This window comes from Onychostoma macrolepis, chromosome 20 (genome assembly GCF_012432095.1).
Source record: "Onychostoma macrolepis isolate SWU-2019 chromosome 20, ASM1243209v1, whole genome shotgun sequence".
In the NCBI taxonomy this organism is placed as follows: domain Eukaryota; kingdom Metazoa; phylum Chordata; class Actinopteri; order Cypriniformes; family Cyprinidae; genus Onychostoma; species Onychostoma macrolepis.
This window is the reverse complement of record NC_081174.1, coordinates 27,151,272-27,176,500: the sequence shown is the minus strand read 5'-3', so window position 1 is coordinate 27,176,500 and position 25,229 is coordinate 27,151,272. Positions and strand designations below refer to the sequence as shown.

The 25,229-nt window shown below is 34.9% G+C and overlaps 1 protein-coding gene across 5 annotated transcripts in view; it reads left to right on the top strand.

The window, feature by feature from the left end:
- The window catches only part of LOC131526863 (kelch-like protein 29), a 285,092-nt gene that overhangs the window by 94,094 nt on the left and 165,769 nt on the right, over positions 1-25,229 (top strand). For 2 of the 5 annotated variants that reach the window (XM_058755509.1, XM_058755513.1), the window contains exon 3: positions 11,596-11,898. The exons of 2 other annotated variants lie outside the window; for them this stretch is intronic. In XM_058755509.1, the coding sequence (XP_058611492.1) occupies positions 11,626-11,898 (273 nt within the window). In that variant the 5' untranslated portion in view covers positions 11,596-11,625. Of the gene's footprint in view, positions 1-11,595; positions 11,899-25,229 lie in introns of those variants that run through there. One more of the 5 variants, XM_058755511.1, reaches the window with a different exon arrangement.

Below are 25,229 nucleotides of genomic sequence, written 5' to 3'. Positions count from 1 at the left end.
TTTATCTCACAATTCTGACTCTTTTTCTCAGAATTGCGTGACATAAACTCGCAATTGCGAGTTAAAAAGTCATAATTTTGAGATATAAACTCGCAGTTCTGAGAACATATCAGTCGATTCCTGAGTTTATATCTCACAATTCTGTCAGATAAAAAGTCAGAATTGTTAGATAAAAAGTCGCAATAACCTTTTTGTATTTTTTATTCGGTGGCGGAAACGGGCTTCCATAGGTATGTGAATAATGGCAGTAAAAAAAATAACTACAATTCGCAAATAATAAGAATAATGGAAATTGTATGTAAACAGGAGTGAAGAGCCTTGCTCTTGACATGTAAACATCATAATGCAATTAATTCCTTACTCTGATTATTAGAAATAATTGCATTATTTGTGCACATGTAAATGTAGTCATTGTATTGCAAAGCAAGGCACCAATAAATAAATGTATTAGTCATAAATATCACACTGAACCATTCTTCAGCCGGTAACTTGAGCCACACGAGTAGAATCAATACAGAACTCATGTGCACTCAAAGGTGTGTGTATATGCACTGTTTTATGCTGTCCTCTCACGTGGCTCATCCAGTCGCATTCTACAGCCGGAACTATCAGTTTTATAACACAGTTTATTGTTCCATATAGGATAATCTCTGAAACGCAGCTGTCCCCTGTGCCTTGGGAGGAACTGAATATCTACACGTTCACTACTGATGCCAGCTCTTTACACAATTGCACACTGTCCTCGTTTGCACATTCAGTCAGTGTCAGAATTTGATGGTTTTCAGAGCAGCGATCCTGGCGTGTGTTAGTGTGTCTGTCAAACGTCACTTTGGTTCATTTAGTTGTTTACAGAGAGCGAGTAACCAACACAAAACAGCACCGGTACGGCTCACAGGAGATGATACGGGTTTAAACAAGACCGTTCTTTTCTGTCTTTCACTATTTGGAAGTGGAATGTTGCTTGACAGGAAGTCAATCAAATTTATTGTACTCCTAACGTCCCGTAATGGGGCTCTTTAAGGAGTCTGGTGTTATTTTGATTAAAATGACCCCGTCGGGTCATGAATGTGTGTGTGTGTGTGTGTGTGTGTGTGTGTGAATCAATCCAAAGGGGATGTAAAAGCTGTGACGGTCTGTCTGTCTGTGCCCTAGTGCAAGTGTCACTTCTGTTTGAGTGACAGTGCTTTTTATTAGGGCTGTCAATCGATTAAAAATGAATTAATTTATTATGCCAATGAATTAATCATAATTATTTGCTGGGAAAAGCCTGGGAAAGCTGCATTTATTTGTTTAAAAATACATCAGCAATATTGTGAAATATTATTGCAATGTAAAATAACTGTTTTCTATTTGAATATATTTTCAAATAGAATTTATTCTTGTAATTCACATCTGAATTTTCAGCATCATTACTCCTGTCTTCAGTGCCACATGATCCTTCAGAAATCATTGTAATATGCTGATTTGCTGCTAAAAATATGTTTCTTCTTATTATTATTATTATTAATGTTGAAATCTTAATATTTTTGTGTAAACCATGATATTAGAAAGTTCATTATAAATTAAGTTAACATTATAAATGTCTTTACTGTCACTTTTGATCAGTTTCATGCACCCTTGCTGAATAAAATAATTTCTTTAAAAAAAGACTTTAGCAGTGAACTGAATACAATATAATATATTATTATATTAATTTTGTCATGACATACAGTGCCAAATAAAAATTATTTCAATCACACTCTAAACACTAAGAAAAATGTCTTCACTTGAAATAAAATCTAATTTAAATATAAATTTTCATTTAAAATATAACATATAATAAAATATAATAAGCTTAAAAATTTGAGTTTCTGAAATTTGAGTTTTATATTTATACATACTGTGTGTGTGTGTGTATGTGTATATATATGTATATACAGGTGCTGGTCATATAATTAGAATATCATCAAAAAGTTGATTTATTTCACTAATTCCATTCAAAAGTGAAACTTGTATATTATATTCATTCATTACACACAGACTGATATATTTTCAAATGTTTATTTCTTTTAATTTTGATGATTAGAGCTTACAGCTCATGAAAGTCAAAAATCAGTATGTCAAAATATTAGAATATTTACATTTGAGTTTGAATAAATGACCATCCCTACAGTATAAATTCTGGGTATCTCTTGTTCTTTGAAACCACAATAAAGGGAAGACTGCTGACTTAGCAATGATCCAGAAGACGAACATTGACACCCTGCACAAAGAGGGTAAGTCACAGAAGGTCATTACTGAAAGGCATGGCTGTTTACAGAGTGCTGTATCAAAGCATATTAAATGCAAAGTTGACTGGAAGGAAGAATTTGGGTAGGAAAAGGTGCACAAGCAACAGGGATGACCGCAAGCTTGAGAATACAGTCAAGCAAAGCCGATTCAAACACTTGGGAGAGCTTCACAAGGAGAGAACTGAAGCTGGAGTCAGTGCATCAAGAGTCACCATGCTCAGGCGTCTTCAGGAAAAGGGCTACCAAGCCACTTCTGAACCAGAGACAACGTCAGAAGCATCTTAACTGGGCTGTGGAGAAAAGAACTGGACTGTTGCTCAGTGGTCCAAAGTCCTCTTTTCAGATGAAAGTAAATTTTACATTTCATTTGGAAATCAAGGTCCCAGAGTCTGAAGGAAGAGTGGAGAGGCACAGAATCCATGTTGCTTGAAGTCCAGTGTGAAGTTTCCACAGTCAGTGATGATTTGGGCTGCCATGTCATCTGCTGGTGTTGGTCCACTGTGTTTTCTGATGTCCACAGTCAACGCAGCCATCTACCAGGAAATTTTAGAGCACTTCATGCTTCCTTCTGTTGACAAGCTTTATGGAGATGCTGATTTCATTTTCCAGCAGGACTTGGCACCTGCCCACACTGCCAAAGGTACCAAAAGCTGGTTCAATGACCATAGTGTTACTGTGCTTGATTGGCCAGCAACCGCTTGACCTGAACCCCATAGAGAATCTATGGGGTATTGTCAAGAGGAAGATGAGAGACACCAGACCCAACAATGCAGAAGAGCTGAAGGCCACTATCAGAGCAACCTGGGCTCTCATAACACCTGAGCAGTGCCACAGACTGATCGACTCCATGCCACGCCGCATTGCTGCAGTAATTCAGGCAAAAGGAGCCCCAACTAAGTATTGAGTGCTGTACATGCTCATACTTTTCATTTTCATACTTTTCAGTTGGCCAAGATTTCTAAAAATCCTTTCTTTGTATTGGTCTTAAGTAATATTCTAATATTTTGAGATACTGATTTTTGACTTTCATGAGCTGTAAGCTCTAATCATCAAAATTAAAAGAAATAAACATTTGAAATATATCAGTCTGTGTGTAATGAATGAATATAATATACAAGTTTCACTTTTTGAATGGAATTAGTGAAATAAAATAACTTTTTGATGATATTCTAATTATATGACCAGCACCTGTATATGTGTATGTATGTGTATACACACACACACACACACACACACACTCTTTTTAGGCAAGTACCATATAATGGGTGTTATGTCATGAAATGTTTTTAATACAATGGGAACTGTATTTAACATGATCACAATCTATTAAAAACATTGTAAGTTAGGCCTATTAATTGTAATGATTTCATTTCCACGGTTATTGAAGCAACGAATAAATTATATAGACAAAGCGAGCAAAGAACACCGTATCAACGGAGCTTTTTGAAACTCCGAATCAGTTAAACCATTGAGTCGCAAAATGATTTACTGTTTCGAAGCGCTCCAATCAGATCGCGGATCGCGAATCATTTGATTCAGAACGGGACTTCAAAGCGCGTTTCGCAAATCATTTGAGTTAGATCGGGACCTCGGAGCGAGATCGCGGGATGTTTTTAATAATAATTCAGCAGAGGCAGGAATGCATAAACCCCAAATACAACACTAAATCCATCAGACACTCAAATTGAAGCCTAAAACTTGGCTGCCACCCAGCATTTACAACTGATCATTTGAATAACGTTGAGTTATTTTCTTCAGTATTGAAATCGTTTTAATATTCTGAAACTCTAAATTATGAAATTTACCTGCGAGGGAGCACACTTACTTGCATTAATAAATCCCACATAATTAATTAATTAATTGAATTGACAGCCGTAGTGTTCATAAATTAAGGCAGGCAGGTGATGTTGGGCTTTATTGGGCTTTATTTGAGTTTGTCCCATCCTCCCTCCCTCTCATTCTTTTTCTCTTTTTGTATTGTACCGCATAGTTTATTTTTCCTCTCACGCTTCAATTAAGTTGCTCCTGCTCTGTGGCCTTTCGAAGTTCTTCTAAAAATAGCCGCGCGGAGTGAATCGCGGGGCTGTCAGAGCTACAGTGTGAATGATCAGAATTGCCTACACCTCTATTTTATCACTGGATTTTTCTCTCTCTTTCGCTTGCTTTCTCTCTCTCCAAAGAGTACAGCTTACCTCAGTGTGAGACGGGGAATTAAAGATAGTCTTCATCGGCCGCCCCTGGCTGTTTCTGTACCGACAGGCTCTGCGATTATTTCAAATTCACTCACGGTGCCTTGTGTTGTTCTGGCGTAGCTGGCAGTAGTGAATCACGAGAGTTTGCGTGTGTGAGTGTGTATGAATTTTTTTTAATGTGTACCTATTGTTTGGGTTTTTGGCTTGCGGGGAACGCAAAGCTCAGGACTCATCAAGCTGTGCTCTGCCGCGCTCCAGTAGCGCGAGTCTGTTGAAGAACATCATCGGCTCGTATCATGTCAGGATTCGCTGCTTTGAAGGAAGCGGTTTCAAGGGTTTCTTTTCCTTAAAAACTGTAGCGCTTCGTGCTTCCCTTTCACAATCCCCCAGCATCTGAGAAAGAGAGAGAGAGAGAGATGGAGAAAAAAAGCAGCAGATGACAGGAGCAGCACTGAGAGAGCCGGAGTGTCAAGTGTTGATGTTCGGCCCGTCTGTCTGTCTGTTTTTCTCTCTCTCATGCTGCTTTCATTCTCGTTATCTGTCTCACATTCTCATTCTACCTGTCTTGCTCTTACTGTATTTAGCATGGGAATCGTAACATCTTTTTAAGCCCCGTTCAGACTACACGAATTTAGCCCGATTCGTAAACGACAATGGGCGTCGGGATGCACGATTCAATCGTTTCATCTCGTGTAGTGTGTCATAGTGCATGACACACAACGTCAACACAGAAAGAGTAGCATGTTTAATTTTTTTTTCGTCATACACAAGTTCCATCACATCTGTGACACTGGCCAATAGGAGCACAGAAGTGCCTTTTGTACAAGCTTTCAAACAGGCCGAAACGAAAGAGAGACAACGGTATCAGTCTTGCTAGGTGTAATTTTACAATGGGAGAAATGTTCGTGGAGCTACAGCAACAATACTCCTGCATTTATGATGAGGGACTATCGTGACACAGTGAAAAAAGGTCAAATAAAAACCATTTTACCTCAGTTCTCTTTGCCAGTCCATACCATCCTCTTCATGCCATCCAGATTTGTGTCCATTGTCAGGTTTTCTTTCTTTTTGGGTGACAGGGCAAAACACGCTGTTTGCTAGCCATTGTTTATGCTCATAGCACCTTCTGTCTCGTCCGATGACATCACGCTGTTAATGACAGCATGCGATGAATGATCGGGTAGCATCGTATAGTCTGACATGTTTCTTGTTCACAACACCACAAGATTTTATCAGTCAAAATTGCATGATCTGACATGTAGTTTGAACGGGGCTTGCCGTTCTGATTTCTGTTGATGATTCTGGGTTCCTTCCATTTCAGTTAACGATTCTTTTAGTATACTGTTCTTTTAAATTAAATTAAATATTTAATTTTTAATGTTTGCACAGACTTTTGATTAATAAATTGGCCTTGCTTATCATTATTGTAATCAGAAATCAGGCTACACATGATGCATGTGTTTGATTCACATAAAATAACTCACTCATTAGAGTCATTTTGTTCTGTAATTGGATTTGATTCACTAAAAAGGAACAATCTTGCTAGAGTCATTTGTTCAGGAATAGGTTGTTTCGCATTTGTTTGAATGTACACGTTTGATTGACTAAAAAGAACTGACTCAATAGAGTAATTTGTTTGGGAGTTGGTTCTATTGCGCTGGTTGTGCTGTATATGTTTGATTCACTAAAATGAACTGACTTACTAGAGTCATTTGTTTGGGAGTTGGTACTGTTCCATTTGTTGCACTGTATGTGTTTGATTCACTAAAAAAGAACAGACTTGCTTGAGTCGTTCATTCAGGAATCAGTTGTTTTGCATTTTTTTGGCTGTACAGTATTGCACTGGTTGTGCTGTATGTGTATGATTCACTAAAAAGAACTGATTCACTAGAGTCATTTGTTTAGGAATCTGTTGTGTTGCACTGATTGTACTGTATGTATTTGATTGACTAGAAAGAACTGACTCAGTGGAGTCATTTGTTCAGTTCTGGGTTGTATTCGTTGCACTGAATGTGTTTGATTCACTAAAAAGAACAGGCTCATTAGAGTCATTTGTTTGGGAATTGGTTGTTTGGTGTTTGTTGGGATATATGGGTTTAATTCACTGAAAAGAACAGATTGCTCAGAGTCATTCATTCAGGAATCAGTTGTTTTGCTTTTTTTTGGCTGTGTTTGATTAACCTAAAAGAATGGACCGATTAGAGTAATTAATTTGGGAATCAGTTAAATTGCACTTGTTGTGCTGTATGTATTTGAATCAGTAAAAAGAACTGACTCTCAAAAGTAATTTGTTCAGGAATCTGCTGTGTTGCACTGATTGTATTGGAAAGAAACAACTCATTACTCATTGATTCAGGAATCAGACTACACTGATTGCACTGTATATGTTTGACTCAAATAAAATACAGTAACTGACTCATTGCAGTCATTGTGTTCTGTAATTAAACTACACTCTTTTTTTTTTTTTTTGATCCATTCATATGAACCGACTCGTTGGTTTGGGAATCGGTTGAATTGCACTGATTGCACTGTATGTGTTTGATTTGCTCGTGTGTGATGCTGATCATGCTGTGTGTTTTGTGTTTCGGTCTCACTCTCTTGCTGTCTGTCTCACACTTCCTGTCCAGTATATTCCTGTTTTTTTTCCAGCTCTCGTTCTCTCTCTTGTGGCCTGTCTCAGTTTTTCTCTCTCTCATCTTCCTTTCCATCACTCTTTCTTTGATATGATCTTGATTTGTTGGCCAGTACCTGAACTTCTGTGTACGTTTTGCTTCGACCAACTTTAAGAGTTGTATTTTGGGTTAATTAATCCCATTGCTGCTTTACTCTTTTATTTAGTATATTTTATTTTTTAATATTACACATCCATATACTGTATAGTACCATGCTGTAATGTCCTCTCTTCTAATTTCTGGTTCTTTTGGCCTTCATTTCAAATCATCAGGAATCATCTTCTATCAGGATGCTGCACTCGCCTCTGTCCAAAAAAACCAAACGAACATTTTAATTATATGTATGTATTGGGGGTTTCAAGGTGTTGCATAATTGAATCTTTTAGTTATTTACATTTTATATATATTCTATATAATATAATTGACTTTATATGTGAATAGAATTTAATATGAGTAAAATTCAATGAATGAAAATTCAACTTGCATGAATAACTTTAAAAATAACTATAAAAATATATTATAATATAAAAGTTATTTTAATTGTATTATTTCACAATATTATTATTACATTACTGTTATACATTTTTGTTCATTATTTTATTATATTAGATTATTAATTAATATTTTTTGTTTATTTGCTTAGAAATATTAATAAAATTATCATATTAGGTAAATAAATATAAAAATACAACAATTGTTTGTGACATAAATAACTTTTCCGTTGTATTTTAAAAAGTAATTTATTCATGTGATTGCACACTGAATTTTCAGCAGCTATTACTCTGTGTTATGAGCCAATTATATTAGAGTTGCATTTTGCCTATCTAGAGCAGTTTTTACCCTGTGTGTGACTCATATCAGGCTGCAAATATAGGTGTGTTTACACAGAGGACAGTGGATCAACAGCAGATCACATGTGAGCGTTGTTTTGCGTGCACGACAGACTGAAAATAAGCCAGAGCTGCTGTAGTTTGCCAGTGTCAGGAGACGCTGCAGGAGCTGCTTTTACATGGGCAGCTGCTTTATTTGGATCTGAAGGAAAGGCTTTCCTGATAAAATGTCTGTCTCCACTGCTAGCTTCCTATAGACCTGCTGTAGCCCAGCAGACTTGCATTTCATGAATAAGAGAGATAAAATAGGCAAAAGTGTCAAATTGATGGCTAAATGTGTCATAATAACTATTAAGAATCTCCATTAGCAATGCACTTCACATCACAGTTCCCAACATTTGCAATGATTTAAAGCCAAAACTAATAGACATTTTTCGGTTCTGTTTTTTTGTGCATTGCATGTAGAGAATATATATATGATCCATGTGTCTAGTGTGAATCTACAGCGACAGAGGCATCTATATAACTGTGCCAATCTGTTAAAAGACATGAATAATTAATGTGGTGCTTTTAACATGCAATGCAATTATGGCGGTGGTGTCATTAGCGGGTACTGTACTCTGTGTGTTCGTGTGTGCTTATATGTGTGTGATTTAGATTAGTGTAATTACAAGGGATGGATTGAAGATCTCATTTGTTGTTGAAATGCAGTCACGCAGGGCTTCTCTCTGTCACCAGACTATAGTGACTTATTTTGTCATATATATATATATATATATATATATGTGTATGTGTGTATATATATATATATGTATATATATATATATATATATATATGTATATATATATATATGTATATATATATATATATATATATATATATATATATATATATATATATATATATATGTGTGTGTATATATATGTATATTTAAAAATGTTATGTTTATATATTAAGTATATTTAATATAGTATATATATAATATAAATTATATGACTATAAATATATACATGTAAACATGTATACTGTATGTGTGTCTTTATATATACATAATAAATATATACAGTACACACACATATACTATATAAACTAATAAACTAATATCCATTTTATGTTTTAAAAAGTTAAAAAGTTTTTATATATTATATAGCAAAAAACTTTAAAAACATTTTAAACTATAAAATGTATGTTCATTTGCAACAGCTATGCTAACAGCAATAAAAAGACATTTATGACATTAAAACAGCGACATCTGCTGACGCTCAGCGTGCTGCGTTGTCATGGGAACATCCCAGCTGAAGATAATGAGAAAATTACGTCTCTCCCTTCGCCAAGTGCATTCCAAACGACTAAATAATGGTACGCACGTGCCCTGTTCTCTCCAAAGTCCCCACTCCAAGGGGATAGGAATGATCACTTCCATTTGGAATATATATAGATAATATATATATATATATATATATATAGTATGTTTTTATTTACATATGTTGTAGCCTATGTGGTTGCGACTTTTTAAAATTGGAAATATGGGAAAGAAATCTGTGCTTGTCAAGCTATTTCACTTCCAATTTGTTTTAGTAATGATTATTGTAAAACAATGTTTATTATTCTTTCTTCCTCAATATTATTTAATTCATCATGATTCCTTTCGATATGAATGAGCTAATATTAAGAGAAGCCTTTGTATGTCCTGATTATTTCTAGCACATACGGTTTACTCTTTTTGGTCGAAAGCCACAATACCGAACAACAGCTCTAGTAAACCTCATTCCACACTTCTGTCTTGTTTAGCTGACTCCAATATAAAAGCGCTAGCCAAAGCGCAATAAATCCTGAATTTGTTGCAGAACAGCAGAACGGCCAAAAGTGGCTTATTTTACTAACAGCTTAATCTGTTCCCACACGTACAAAGAGTGAAACTAATAACGCTACTCCCAACCTCAGGTCTCCAGAGTTATTACATGTGGATGTCAGTGGAGGATGACGACAAGATAAAGAAGCCGTTGCAAATAACGGAAAATGAGGTTAGCACAGGCGCTAACACAGCGCTAAAGCTGTGCTTCATTGTTTTCTCGTAGCGTGTCCTGCACTGCTATCAGCAATAAAGCTCAATAAAACTGCTGATTAGATTAATTAAAATCACGAGGCCTTGGAGCCGTACAATTTTAGTCGTTAGGAAAACTCTGGATCTCTTAGCCATCTGGAAGAGTGCAAGTTTTCCTGTAAACTTGTGTCTTTTCTTGTGGGTCTTGTAAATAAACACCCGTTTTCTCATTTTTCCTCTAATAAAGGTTGGCAGAGGCTGGATTAGAATAAGTAGATGGGTTATTTATCGTGTGTGAAAACATGCATTGCTCAAACATACTGTATGCAAATCCAAGTGATCTATAAAAGGCTCAGCTGAGGGATGGTCATAATTTGTGTACAGAATTGTTTGAAATCATTTTACACAATAAATGTTGAAATGGTTTATGATTAGTTTACTCTGTAAGTTAGCATACAGTAGTAGTTGTTGAAACAAAAAATGTTTGAAACAAAATATGTTATTTCTGATGTTTTTTTTTTTCTTTTCTCATATTTAACCCTCTGGGGTCTGAGGGTGTTTTGGGGCCCTGGAGAAGTTTTGACATGCCCTGACATTTGTGTTTTTTTCAGTATCGTAAAAAAAGATATTTTTTTTAAATGTATACATTTATTTTTTGTTAAATGTTAAGAGTTTGGAATTGTATTTACTTTTGTTAAATTAAAAAAAAAATTGTATATATATATTTATTTATTTGTTTTTCAATACTTAGGTTTTTTATTATTTAATGTCTCATTATTTATTCATTTCATACATTTTAAAATATTTTATTTAGTTTTATTAGCATATATTTATTAAACGTTTATTTGATTGTTTTATATTTTATTTTATTGTAATTTATTTATTTTATTTTACATTATTTTTATTTAATTTTATGTATTTTTGTTTGTTTTTGGTTTAATTCTAGCTGATTTTATTTAATTAACTTTGTTATATTATGTAGTTTTATTTTATTTATTTTTTCATGTATTTGTGTTTCTTATTTTATTAAATTCTAATTTAGTACATTTTAATTTACTTTTGTGTTATTTTTTATTTAATTTAATTCAAATTTATTTGGTTAGTTATTTAATTTTAAATTATTTAATGTAGTTGTATTTATTTTATTTAATGTATGTATTTGTTTTTTTATTTTGTTAAAGTCTATTTATTTATTAAATTAGTTTTTTTTTTTTTTCATAAATAAATTTAATTCATTAGTAAGCACTTTTTTTGTCAATCTAAAAAGTGACCAAAGATGACTTGCACTCAAGGGAGTCTCCAAAAATTCGCCCGCACACAAAGGAGCCGCTCAATCACACGCGAGCCCGTTTGTTGGTATTTAAAAGATTACGTGTTATTTTTACACTCAGCTGAAACGATACCAGTCTAAAATTCACCCTTTTTTTAACTACCGTTTGGCAGATATTGAGATGTCTGCGGCGAGTTTTGTTGTGTTGCACGTCAAACCTGCCAAGAAGCTCGATTTGTTTGGTGCATTCTATTTCTATCTGAGTTTTGTCAGGGTATAATCAATTCTATCGCTCTCTCTGTGTGCTCTCTTGCAGACAGCGCTACGTATCCTCTAAGAGGAAGTGATGTCACGACACCACCACCGCTTTGAGAGAGACTACCGAGGCCCCTGGGACCGTCGCGAGCGCACCAGCGGCCTTCACAATGGCGTGGGCAACAGCACCTGCTCCTCGGCGCCCCCTGTGGCCAACGGCAACAACCGGCCAGGACTCCTCCCGCTCCCGGTCATCCCGTCCCTGCTTCCCACCCCCGTGACCATCGCCGTGACGTCGGCCAGCAACGACCTCGCCGCCAAGCGCTCGGGAGCTGTCGCATCCGCCTCGGCACCTGTCGTAAAGGTAGAAGCTGCGAAATCCACATCCAAATCACTCCAATACATTTCCATTTTGCTCACGCTGCCAGATTGCTTCATTTGGTCCCGCTCTTCTTCTCCTCGCTAATTTTCTCTTTCATTATGCAAATGAGAAACTCTGAGCAATGGGCCGAATTAAGCCCGAGCCCGTGGCTCTGTCGAGTCTGTTGTGGGCACGAAATAAAAGGCGTCAGCTTGCTATTTGAGTCGAGATGAATGCCATTCTGGAGAATTAGTTCAAGGAACGAGAAAAGCATGAACTGTTGTTTCACTCTTCATGCCGTTTAATCAGATTAGCTTCTGTTTCACTTTGATTTCATGCATAAAGACAGTTTACCAGCTACTTGCCATGCGGCTTTCGCAGCCCACGCTCTTATAAGGCCATGATTGACGTGACCTTTGTTCCAGACCTGCAAATGTACACATTTTGAAGGTATTGTTCACTTGAGGTCTCGTTAGTGGCTAGTAGGAGGTGTTTGTACATTAGTGTTGCGACTCACTGGAGGTACGCTGGGTCGTTTTCGGGGTAATTTCTCTTGGTTTGAATCAATCGAGTCTCCCGGCAGAAGGGCTTGCCAGCTTTTCTCTACCTCGCTCGAAGCCCACTTCAGGGAGCGATACAGCCTCAAAATCTTGGCATCTCCAACTACAGCTACTGTCATCTCACATCGGCGCTTTTTGTTTGAACTTTTGCGCTTGAGTGAATTCCGTGGGACTTCTGAGGCCGGAAAGCTTTGTGAGTATCAAACCAAATGCTTTAGCTTTATGCAGATTGTATTAACACTAACCCTGTGGGCGAACGCCAGCAGTTGGACGCTGACCGCTGAGTTCTGCTTTGACTTTGACTTTGACGTGTCCCTCTGATGCATGTTTTAGTATAGAGAAAAACAACTTTTTAATCTAAAAATAGTCTTTTGTAAAAGCAGCTAGCTGCACTACAAGTTACTAAACTTTAAAAACGACTTTTTCCGAAGTTGTAAATAAGATTATTGCACTATGCTTCACAAGGAAATACTTACTAGCAAGTGTTTCAAAGTAAACCATACACCATTGTTTGTGTACAATATAAACTTTTTTTAGATTTTATAGTTTATTCAGATCAGTGTTTCTCTGACTTTTAAACAATGAGGGTTTTTTGAATGAATGAATTGTGATTATGATGACAGCATTGCAATTACGCTAAATACAATTGTGGTAAAATTGATAACAGCAGTGTTTAGCTGAAAATGAGACTTTTTGAATCAGTGAGTCGTTCCTTTTGGAACTGCTTCATATACATGCACTGTCTGAATGAACTGATTCGTTGAAATGCAGCTCTGTTTCATTCATTTCTAGAAACCAGAGGTAGCATTTACAGTAAATACATCAAAAGATTGTTGTAAAACAGCAGTGTTTAACTGTAAAGGGAGACTTCTTGAATAAGTGAATCATTACTTTTTGAACTGATTCATTTACATGAACTGTCTGAATGAATTGGTTTACTGATATGTAGCTCTCTTTCATATGTAGAATCCACAGCTAAAAAATGTTAGAAGTATTGGGAAAATACATCATGATAAATGAAATTCAGTGAGCTTTCTTGTCTTTCCGCTGTATGTGGAGAGTATTTCAGTTTCTAATTTTAATTAAATGTGTTGCTTGCCATTTCTTTGCTTGCCATTTCTCTGATACCGATAGCCGATTATTCAGAATGATGCCGTTACCGATTGAATGTTAACCACTTTTGTTACCGTAAACTTAAACAAACTTTCCTTTTTTCTTCATAAATACCTTAATGCCAACATACATATATAATTATAAGCAGGGTTTGAAATTAACACCCGCCAAATGCGGGTAAAAATCAGCTGTGGTGGGTAACGTCGTCAAATCACTAGCCAATTTGGTGGGTTACTTTTCGTAAGTTATGTTCACTTATTAATTTCTTGGGGAAGTTCATGCAAGCCAAATCTGCACAGGTTTAGCGCAAAAACTGAACTCGTGAGACATCATGACATTATCGAGTATATTGCAAAAACCAAACAAAACACACCTACAGAGTGCACTCATACGCGACTACGTGATGAAGTCGGGTTAGACTAACTAGTGCGCATTCTTTCACTGCATGATTCAGTCTATTAATATGCATTAAGAATGATCACATAATTCAAGATAAGGGGGCAGAAAATGTATATATTTATATCCATTCATATAGTTAATAAATATCACACGGAGAGTGCCGTTTTTCTTAAAGAATCAGCATGGTTACAAATGTGATATTGATTTTATACAACAGTTCAATAAACAAAAAGTTAATATCAAGTGACTTACGTTTTAGACACCATATTGCCTGTTTTTGCTCTATTTCGCCAACAAAGAACATTATAAATACAGCCACAATGCTGTTTTGCGTCTCTGAGCAACATGACAGTGTTTCGTTCCTGAATGAATTAACCGTTTCAATTATTTGGTTCAATCGCAATGACTCACTTATTAACAGTGACTTGCTGCCACCTAATGGCGGTTTTAATTTTACATTTAAAGTATCTTTTCATTTTTAAAATAATTTCAAATATCAGTATTCAACATTTCGTGTTTAAAATATCAAAACTTTATTTATGTATTTGTAACTGCAGGTCAAAGCATCCCATGTCCCTCTAAGCTGCATTAACATGTGAAAATACATCTAAATGCCATAAACTTCTGCAAAGATGAATTTTCTTGATACTGATTTAATTTGTTTAGTAACAGCGTAAATGTATTATTATTATAATTGATTGATTAAATGTAAGAATTTGACTCAAAAGATGATTCACACTTTTAGAAAAAATGGCTTTATAAAGGTAAAAATGCCCATAAAAGGTTAAAATCAATTTAAACTTATTGGAAAAGATTCATTTCTATCACTGCTGTGAACTGACCTCCACACAGTATATGAACAATATCAAAAAACTATAGGAGTCAGCTGTCCACGGTAGTCCTTAAGATATCAGCACAATAACACACTCAGCAAAATATCGTCTAATTATCTTTATTGATAAAATCCCAGAAAATATAGAGAGATTATTTTTTTGTCAATATCGCACACCCTCAGTACTGACACAAAATTATTTGCAACCGTTGCTTTGTCACGTCCAATGTGGACAGCCTCAAGTTGTTGTTTTATTACTTTTTTTTTTTTTTGCAGTAAAAAAGTGTGCAGTCTGACACGTTTTTCTGCCTCCTTTTGATTGACAGGATATAATCAGCCCTGATTAGGGATGTTCTTTTCCTAACCGACAACCGACGCTCATTAACCGATTATTAACCATTAACCGACAAGATTATTTTAAATAAAATTAAATTAGAAAGAATAAGTGTCTGTGACCCGTTAAAAATACTAACATTTGTTTTCCGGGGATTAATTTTACATGCGCAAAAAGCAGCAAACAACCCTAACCTTTTACAATTCCGATTATCTTCATGAAAAGGAGTAGTTGCTTCCTGTTAGAAGGAAAAAAATAAAAATCAAGTGATTTCTGCAGCGCCACACACAGTTTAGCATTCTACCTTGACAATGCAGCCTGTTCATTATCATTATAAAAAAACAATCAGTCAAACATATGGGGAAAAAAAAAAAAAAAACACTGCTCAGTTTAAATGTAGTAAAATCTGTGCCGTTAAGCGTTATCGCCGTACCACCATGAAGTTATGCAAAACATTTTGTTTTACGTGGATATTGGAACGCGAGTGAAGTAGGCCTATACATAAAAGCTAAATAATATTTTGGCATTCAAATACATCGCGAATACGGAAACATTTGATTTTGTGTCGAACGAGAGACTCAACATTGGTTTCAGTTTCGTTTTAGCCTTAATTCGTTTTGATTTGTCGCTATAGCTTCTTACATTTTTAATTCTTGTTCTTTTCTAAATAGCCTACTGTTAATTAAAAGGATTTGTTGTAGAGTGAGGGGAACTAAAATAGCATAGCTATGTTTACAGTGTTTATTATAATATTTGTAATTCGCCATTGGCCTATTTCTGAATGAAATAATAAAATGCGACTTATAGGCGACTTATGTTTTTTTTTTTTTTTTTCTCTCTAAAAAACGTTTTTTTATTTTTTATTTATTTTTTATTTTTTATTTTTATACGCGTAGCTTATTTTAACCATGCATTAAACCTTTTAAAATATCTTGATAAATTACTGAAAAAAATAAATAAATAAGTGACTTTAAACCGTTTAACTGATTGTATTAATCGGTCAAAATTCTTATCGGTCGGTTAACGGTTAAGCGGTTCAAATGAACATCCCTAGCCCTGATCTTCAGCTGATTTTGAACAATCGGCCAGTAGTGAAATAAATTGCTTTTACCGGCCGATACCGATTGTTAGCCGATACATCAGTGCATCTCTAATCATGATTGTACATAATTGTGACTACATCATGACAAATTAAATCAAGTCATTGTCATTCCGCTATACTGTATCTGGAGACATGCAAAGTAGTTTCTGAAGTGTTCTGAAAATAACTGTGGAAATACTTCAACTTTGTAAATGTTTTTTACACTTCTACATAATGTCAAATTAAGCAGTTTCAGAAAATTTCTAGAAATAACTTTGAAAGTCCTAATTTTGAAAATAACTATAATGTCAAATAATTTCATAATAGCAGTACCTTCCTACAGCTACAGCTAGAGCTGTTATTCAGGTTAATGTAACCAATAGCATTTGAGTTCAGAATGGCATTTTTTGAAGATATAATGAAAGACATTGATATTATTACACCGAGACATACTACTGTGTAAAAATGTATGGTCAGTAAAGTTTTTATAATAATAATAATAATAATAATTATAATAATAATTTATTCAGCAAAAATGCATTAAATCGGTTAAAAGTGACTGAAGACATTTATTACATAATATTTCCATTTAAAATAAATGCTGTTCTTTTTAACATTTTATTTATCAAAGAATCCTGAAAAAAAAAAAAAAAATCACAGTTTATGAAGCAGCACAACCAGTTTCTATTTTAAATAAATATTTTCAAAACTTTCTATTCACCAAAGAATCCTGGGAAAAAAATAAAAATCCACAAAAATATTTCTACAACTGTTTTCAATACTGATACACTCTTAAAAATAAAGATGCTTCACGATACCATAGAGGAACCTTTTTGTCTAAATGGTTCAATAAAGAATCTTTAACATCTGAAGAACCTGTCTGTTTCACAAAAGGTTTTTTTTGGCGATGCTGAAAATTCAGCTTTGCATCACAGGAATAAATTACGGTAAAAAATATATTCAAATAGAGAACAGTTATTTTAAATTCGAATATTATTTCACAATATTCCTGTTTTTGCTGAATTTTGAATTAAATAAATGCAGCCTTGATGAGCTTTTAAAAAGTAGTGTATGTGGAAGATTACTTTCACAACATTTTTGTGTTAGTTGTTGTGCTAGCATTCTTCAAAAATGTCTTCGACTTCTGTTTTCCACTGGACAAAAATAGCAGCAAACAGGTTTGGAACGACATGAGAGCGAGTAAATAATGACAGAACTTCTCTTTTAAGTTAGCAGCATTGCTACTTTTAGTTAGTTAGTTAGTTAGTCTCTAGCACTGGAGGGAATGTGTTTACCTCGGCTTTCTTTAATTATTGCCTGAAGGAAACTCATCAGAACACGGTAGAGTCTTGAGGGACCGACACTTTCTCTGTTATCTGTCATCAAAGTCTCCATGTTTTTCTGCCCACGGTCCAGCTCATAGATGCTATTCAAACAAATATAAAAGAAAAAGCGGCAGAAAGACATGAGAAGGAAAGAGAAGGTTTTATCTAGTGTCTTTCGTCTTTCCTTGCTTATGACATGGATGTCTAATAAGGCACATTGTTTGTGTGTGTGCGTGTGTAGTTAATGACTCTGAATGCTGCGTATTTATCTGGAAACGTGTTTGTTTTTAACCTTGACAGGTATGAGGCGTGTGATTGAGTTTGTGTGGCTGATTTACAGTATAATGTTTGTATAGAGTCTGTTTGTGTGTGCAAGACAGATCGGCATCTAATTAGCGAGATGGAGAGGGACCCTCGCATCGGCTCACACGTCTTTTTGTGACAAACTCTACACAGCGAACAATAAATAACACGGCTACTGTAACTTTAAGAGGCCCATCTGCTGGAGCTGTCTGTCATGACTAACGACACTTCAGGACCAACAAACGACTCTTAATTGAACTAGAGGTGTGGCAGCTTATTTACTCGCCTCCTCTTGTAATTAATTTTGTTTGTTGCCTTTGTTTATTTATTTATTCCCCCGAGCGTAACCGCAAATCCACAGCCGCTGACAGAGACATTTTTTCATAATTCCAGGACTCAGGAGTGCTTGAGAAAGTTTATTATAGTCTATTTAGAGCAGTGGTTCTCAACCAAGGGGCCATAAGGAAGCCTCAGCAAACTTTTAAGACTTAAAATCATTTAAAATCAAGAATAAAATAAGTTAAAGCAACTTGAAACAAAAATAACGACATTTCTTATTTTAATTTACTCTCTAAACACTTTTTTTTTTTCGTAAATAATTTTAAGAGTGATTTCTAGACCCGGTAAAGTCATATAAATTAAATCAAACCTTATAATTCCATTGACATGTTTATACATGTCAATTTTATGAATATACAACTTTCTAGTTGTGACAAGCTCTAAAATGTTTTGTTTTTCCAAGTCTTGAGGTCTGTTGTTGTGGAAAATTGGTGGCTTTGGAATCAAAAATTTTGAGAACCACTGGATTAGAGAGTCACTTTAGAGCGTTGCACTAATTAACTAATTATTTATATGTATTACTAATAAAAAAAAGTATTTTATCTTGTACCATGGTATTCTTTGAATTTACCATGGTGTATCAATATGGCACCATGTTTTTTCTCAAATTACCATTACTGCACATATTTGGTATTTTTCATAAGATACACTGAGGAAAAATTGTATTTAGTTTGAAACAATTTTCACCCAGAAATTAGATTAAATTAAATTGCTATTAAATTTCACAAATGATTACAAAGGAAAGGCATGAACACATTCAAGTAGAAAGATTGAAATAGTATTTTCTTGTAAAATGTACTGCAATAATCTTTAAAATTTAAAAATAATCTCTATTATTTTTTTTTTGTCTTAAATTAATTAATTGTAATTAATTAATTGTCCATGTAAATTGATCCCATGATTTAACTTACAGAACTTTGGCTAGTTTGCTTGTGCACAAATGCACGCTCAACGATTTCTGTGTGGGTGTCGCTAAGAAAGGATTGAATGCTGAGTGACGAGATGTTGTGGCGGCTGTCAGTGCATCTGCTTCTGAATGTTGCGTAGTTTCTGTGATGAAGCCATCTTAAAGATGCTGACCAATGCTGCCGAAACGATGCAGGCTGTCAATTATGGGTGCGACAGAGAGTGAGAGATGAAACACTGCAGTTTAAAAAAACAAAACTTAACATGTTGTACCATGTACACTAGTGTTCAAAAGTTTAAGGTCAAAAATACAGTAGAAGCAGTGATGTTGTAAACTATTATTAGAATTTAAAGTATCTGTTTTCTATTTTTATAATACCGTTTTCTATTTGAATATTATTTAATCATTTATTCCTGTGATGCAAAGCTGAATTTTCAGCATCACTACTCCAGTCTTCAGTCTCACATGATCCTTAAGAATCAAAACCACACATAAACACATAGACTTCATATGATCTGTATCACTGTATGTTGATATCCTGCATACTGAAAATATGAAATACTATGATCTGATAGCCGAATGGATCAAATTGTATGCTCTCTCCTATTTATGCTACATTTCAAGACACATTACTTTGAGATTACCTGCAAGAGACCAACCATCGCACACAGCTTGAGTTTGTTTCCTACTCCATTATCAGTTAAATGCATGAATCACGGGTTAACCCAGGTCACCTCGCAGCGCTGGTCAGAGCCATTTGCACATCGCAAATTGATGAAAAGCAAGTGTTTTCTATTGGCAAAAGCAATTTTATTCTCTTCTGGTGCATAACACACAAGCAGCCGTTTGTGCTGATTATGTTTGTTTACAGCGCAGCATTGTTGAATTCTTGATTCTAATTGGTTGACGGGGGTTTTGAGGTTGTTGATTCATTTTCTGTTCTTCGTGACAGGTTTGTTGACGCCATTGCAGTTCTGTATCACTTTTCAATGTTTCTTCGTAAATAATAACAGTGGCTTTGGGCAGAATACTTGATGATCGTTGACGTCGGTAGGGTCTTCAGATAAACATGTGCGTTTGATAACCGTAGCTTAAGAGTAATTGACTCTTGAATTCTTGAAATGCAATGTTTGTGCATATATAACATTCATATACGAGACCCAAGAACTTATTGTACAGGACAAGATCCAATAGATTACTTTAGTATCCATGCCATATGCCATTTCTTTCTCTTAACAGAAGCACATGATTGGATTTAACCAGAAGGGATGTTTATATGAATTTTTCAGAAATGCCTCAGAAATCCAGTGGAAATGTGCAGCTGTGTGTGTGTGTGTGTGTGTGTGTGTGTGTAGTAATGCCCTTGCCAAGTGAAAATCCTCTCGGCTCTGATTAAAATGTTTATCTCTGTCTTCAAGGGATATCGGTCATGTTTTCATATGATGAAATGTCTTCATCTTTGTGTCCGTAAATATTGACCTTTCACAAAATCCTGATGAGCCAATTAATCATAAAGAACAGTGGCTTCATATATACGAAACACTAATGAGAGAGATATTTGAATATGAATTAATGGCCAAGAATTGTAATTGTAATTGTGGGGGTTTTTTGTGTGTAACTCGTGCTGTATTACATATTACATATTACATATATATGTATATGTATGTATGTATGTATATATGTGTATATATAATATGTGTGTGTGTGTGTATATATATATATGTATATATATGTATAGTAATTGTATAAAAAATTATATTTTATTCTACAGTTTAATATATAGATATTTTTTAGTTCAATGGCATTAATTGTTTTACATTTGTCTTAAAAGGATAGTTCTTCCACTAGATAGATAGATAGTCGCCATGTATTCACCCACCTTTTTGCCATTTTTTTAAACATGCAATTTACATGCAGTAGAAGTCAATGTTAACCAGAACTTCTTTAATTGTATATTAATTGTATAAACAATATTTTTTTATATTTTATTCTACATTTTAATATTTAGATATTTTGGTATTTTGTTCAGTGGTGTTCTTTTTTATTCATTTTTGTTTGTTTGTTTTTATTTTTGTCTTAAAAGAATAGTTCTTACAAAATAAATAAATAAATCTGTCACCATGTATTCACCCACCTTTTGCCATTTTTTTTAAATATGCAGTTTACATGCAGTGTTAATCAGAACTTCACTTTAATTGTCTAAATACTTTTTGGCATTGCTATATAGACTATTTGGCTTAACAAGCTTCCTCCAACTATACTTTTCCCAAAAACTTTTCAAAACTTCCAAAAACTATGCTATGTTGCTTTTGCAAGCGCTGGCATTTTCTTCAGGAAATGCAAATGTAGTTGTTTTGTAGTACCATTTTGGAAAAGCACTTTTACATTTGCCTGTGCCAAATCCAATTGGCCACAACTGCTTCCAACATGTTTCTATGGATTTAAAAACAAATTTACTTTTGCCATTTCAGTGTTTTCTAATAGTTTTGCACCTATTTATCAGCAGCTTCGTTTGAAGGCTAGATCTCATAGCTGAATAAACATGCATTTTCCACAGCATAAGTGAGGGAAAATTTACGCAGAATGATGTGAGGGACAATTCATATCAATATGAGTGCCAAACTTCAAGGCTTTAGCTCTCTCTCACACATTTCAGAAGTGTTGTGTACTACAGAGTGCATATTCAGAGAGAGAAAAAGTCGACCAGCTGCAAGTGTGAAGCAGAAGAATGAATGACTGATGGAAACATAGCGTCTCTGAGCCAAGGGTGGCTCAGCGTGGAGACGTGAACTTTGGTTGACTTGCAACCTTTACTGTAAAGTTGAACAGAAGTGTTGTCATTAAGATGATTTCATTCGAGAAATGCGCTAGAGAAGATTTCTTTATGAGCCCTCAGAATTATGCAGATGAACTGCCAAATGTTTAACGCTAATTCCCAGCATGAGGTTTCGTAGAGGAATCACTCCAATGACAATTGCACTAAGAGCTTAAAGTTGAACCAAAAATGAAAAGACTGTTGTAATTCGCTGTCAGTGTGTTGCTCTGTGGTGGTTGCTGTTACCATGCAATCACAATGAATGGGGAAATAAGATTTCAAGTGACTTGTAATGTTTTGAGGCCATATAATGTTTTGTGTGTGGAACAGGCCAAATGAAAGTTATCAGCTGCAAATTGTGTTTAAAAGAGAAGTAGCGATGTGAAATTTGTGAATGAATCGTTCTTTGAAGTTCACAAAAGATCACTGAATGATTCATTGAAGAAGTGAACTGATTCATATCCAGTCGTAGTGATTAATAGCACATAATAATAGCATATTTTAGTTTGAGGAACAGATCAAAATAATAGTTATCCATACTATTATGGTTTTAATTATGTTAATTATGTTTAAAAGTCCAAAATCCATTGATTTATTATGTTTTAAAAAACAAGTAGTGATGCCCAATTTGTGAATAAATCATTGTTTAGAATTGGATCTTTTCAGTTGATCTGGTTCGCAAAAGATCTCTGAATGATTCATTGATGAATTGAACTGATTCAGTTTTCTGACTCAGTCATCCAGTCAATGTGATCAATAGCGCAGGAGGTAAATATCAGTGAATACCGCTCTAAATTTTAGCCTGTTTCCTACAGAATTAACATTTTAATTGTGTAAATTATTTTTATAACATTATAATGTTTTTGTGTGAGGAACAGACCAAAATAAAAGTTATCAAGAAGTAGTGAATGATAAGTTTTTTCAATAATTTGTGAATGAGTTGTTATTTAGAGTTAGACCTTTTCAGTTCATAGTTTGAGATACGAATGATTCAACTGATTCAGTTTACTGACTCAATGATCCAGTTGTGATTAAAAGTACTTGAGTTGGAAGATTCCCAGTAAATACCACTATAAATTGTAGTTTCTCACACAAAACTTCTGAAGACTTGAAAAATAGTGGTATGGATCGCTTTTAAAGGTATTTTTTAGTCATTTGTTTTCTTTGTTTAAGCTTAAAATCCAGTTTGACATGGGAAGTGCCTCCTCAGTGGATGAGGCTCTCGGCCAATTCATGGATGGATTCGAGCTCACCAATCAGGTAATTAATAACACAGCAGCTACCCTTCATTACCAAGACGCACTGAAGGTCAAAAAACACACGGTCTCGGCGGTTTCTGACTGCTTCAGTTACGTTCCTGTAAACACATTCAACAAGAAGCAAATGAGAAAGTGGAGATTCATGGTGTCCTGGCTTCTTCTGGGATTATACATCACAGGTTACAGATTGCGTTCATTTCCTCTTGATATTTACCGCTCGTTTATTTCTCTCAGGGGAGTGAGGAGAAAAAGTGACGACATGGCAGTGGCATTTGAATCATTAGTCCCCAGTGCTGTCATCTATCGCTCTATGCCATTTAAATCTCCAACAGAAATAGGCGAAAAACCCAGCTCCTCTTTAGAAGTCATGAAGATGAAATATTAATGGCTTCCTGCTTTTTAGTGTTCTGGCCTTGACTACTCAATTTACTATTCATATGTTGATTATAAAGAAGCAGAAGGCATTTTTGAGGGTCAAAATATGGGCCCTCTGTGTTGATGTTCTCATCTTTTTCTTCCGTGTTTTTAAAATTGTTAATAACGCGGCACCTGAATGAAGCCGAACCTCTCGTCTAAGTTTGTTAATAGTAAGATTGACGTTTTACCAGCTTTAACAACTACATTAAATTTAAAAAAAATAAGATTTATTTCATGTTTCAGGCTCACAAATGCCTCTTTTGCAGGATAAAATCACATTTAAATGGGAATTTTCCAAATCGTGCAGTCGTGCAGACAAAATACAGCCAGTCTTATAAAATGACATTTGACGCAAGTTAATGTTGGAGAGAATAACATGTGGTCAATTCTTATTTACCAAGAAACTCTTCATTCATTGGAAAATTGGTATGTATGAAAGACCGATTAACTGTTCGCCCTGGTTTTTCCTTTCCATGTTCTGCTTTGCTAATTATACATGATCCAACTCTCATGTCTGCGGTTTCTTCATTTAAAAGGAAATCTTTCCCTATATGAATCCGATTTTGTGTCTGGTCTTACAGAAGCTTTAGATTGGCTTGCTGCAATTGTACTCTTGAAGCTGTAATGCTAATGTAAACTCCTAACTGTGTGTGTGCGTAAGTCTGTGCGTCTGGGATCTTTTATTGATGAGGTTCCTATTTTGAAGACTTAAATTTAAATACATATCTTTGTTCTGTTTCATTCATATCTTTATAGAAAACCAACTTGACGTTCTTCAAAACTTTTCTTTTTCTATATCAGAGTTGAATGGAGGAAAGAGGCCATTGTTCCTGAGACAATGAGAATTTGATGTGTTGAGGTCAAAATATGATTGAAAGAGAAAGAGTCTTTGTCAGTTGTACTTAACATGCTTTATTCTACATGTACAATGAAGATAAAGCACACAAATCGAACATCGAAGCCAGTTTTATGCAGGAAATTTTCCATGCGAGTGCTATCTGTGCTAAACATTACTGTTTTAGTGTGCTATATAAGTGGAGGGTTTCGGTGGGAATGTTTGGAGGACTCATCACATAGCGTTCCTCAACAGTCCTCAGGAGACACAATGCTGTAAATGTACTGTATGGAATTTCCAAACCAATTACTTTCCCCCGTGCCGTCTCCTGTCTTAAACATGAGTTACAGGATCTGACTGTGCCTTGTGGGTTTGGATCCATGAGATGTCTTTCCGCCGTGTCTTTGTTCAAAGGCAGTTCCAAACGGCTCCGGTGCCTTTTCGGTCCAATCCCAAATTAATTTGTTTGATCTGTTGCCACATCAAAGACATTTAAGCCCAGTCGGCCAGTAATTGTACACAGCGGGCAGTGTATTTTCTGTTGGTCGCCATTGAATACATTTTTCTAAAATATTTTCGAAATGCTGTGTTATATATATGTATAGTATATGAAAATATATTTTGTTTTGTTTTGTTTTATTTTATTATTATTTGTCCAGTGTAAATTCAGTGAATACTGATTGTGATTAAACATACTATGTATGTTGCATATGATAACAAATATGGGGTGGAGAATGTAGATGAGACAGTGCTATTAAAATTATATTAATCTCATTACACATGTGAATTGGCAGCAGATGTAGATAAATGAATTT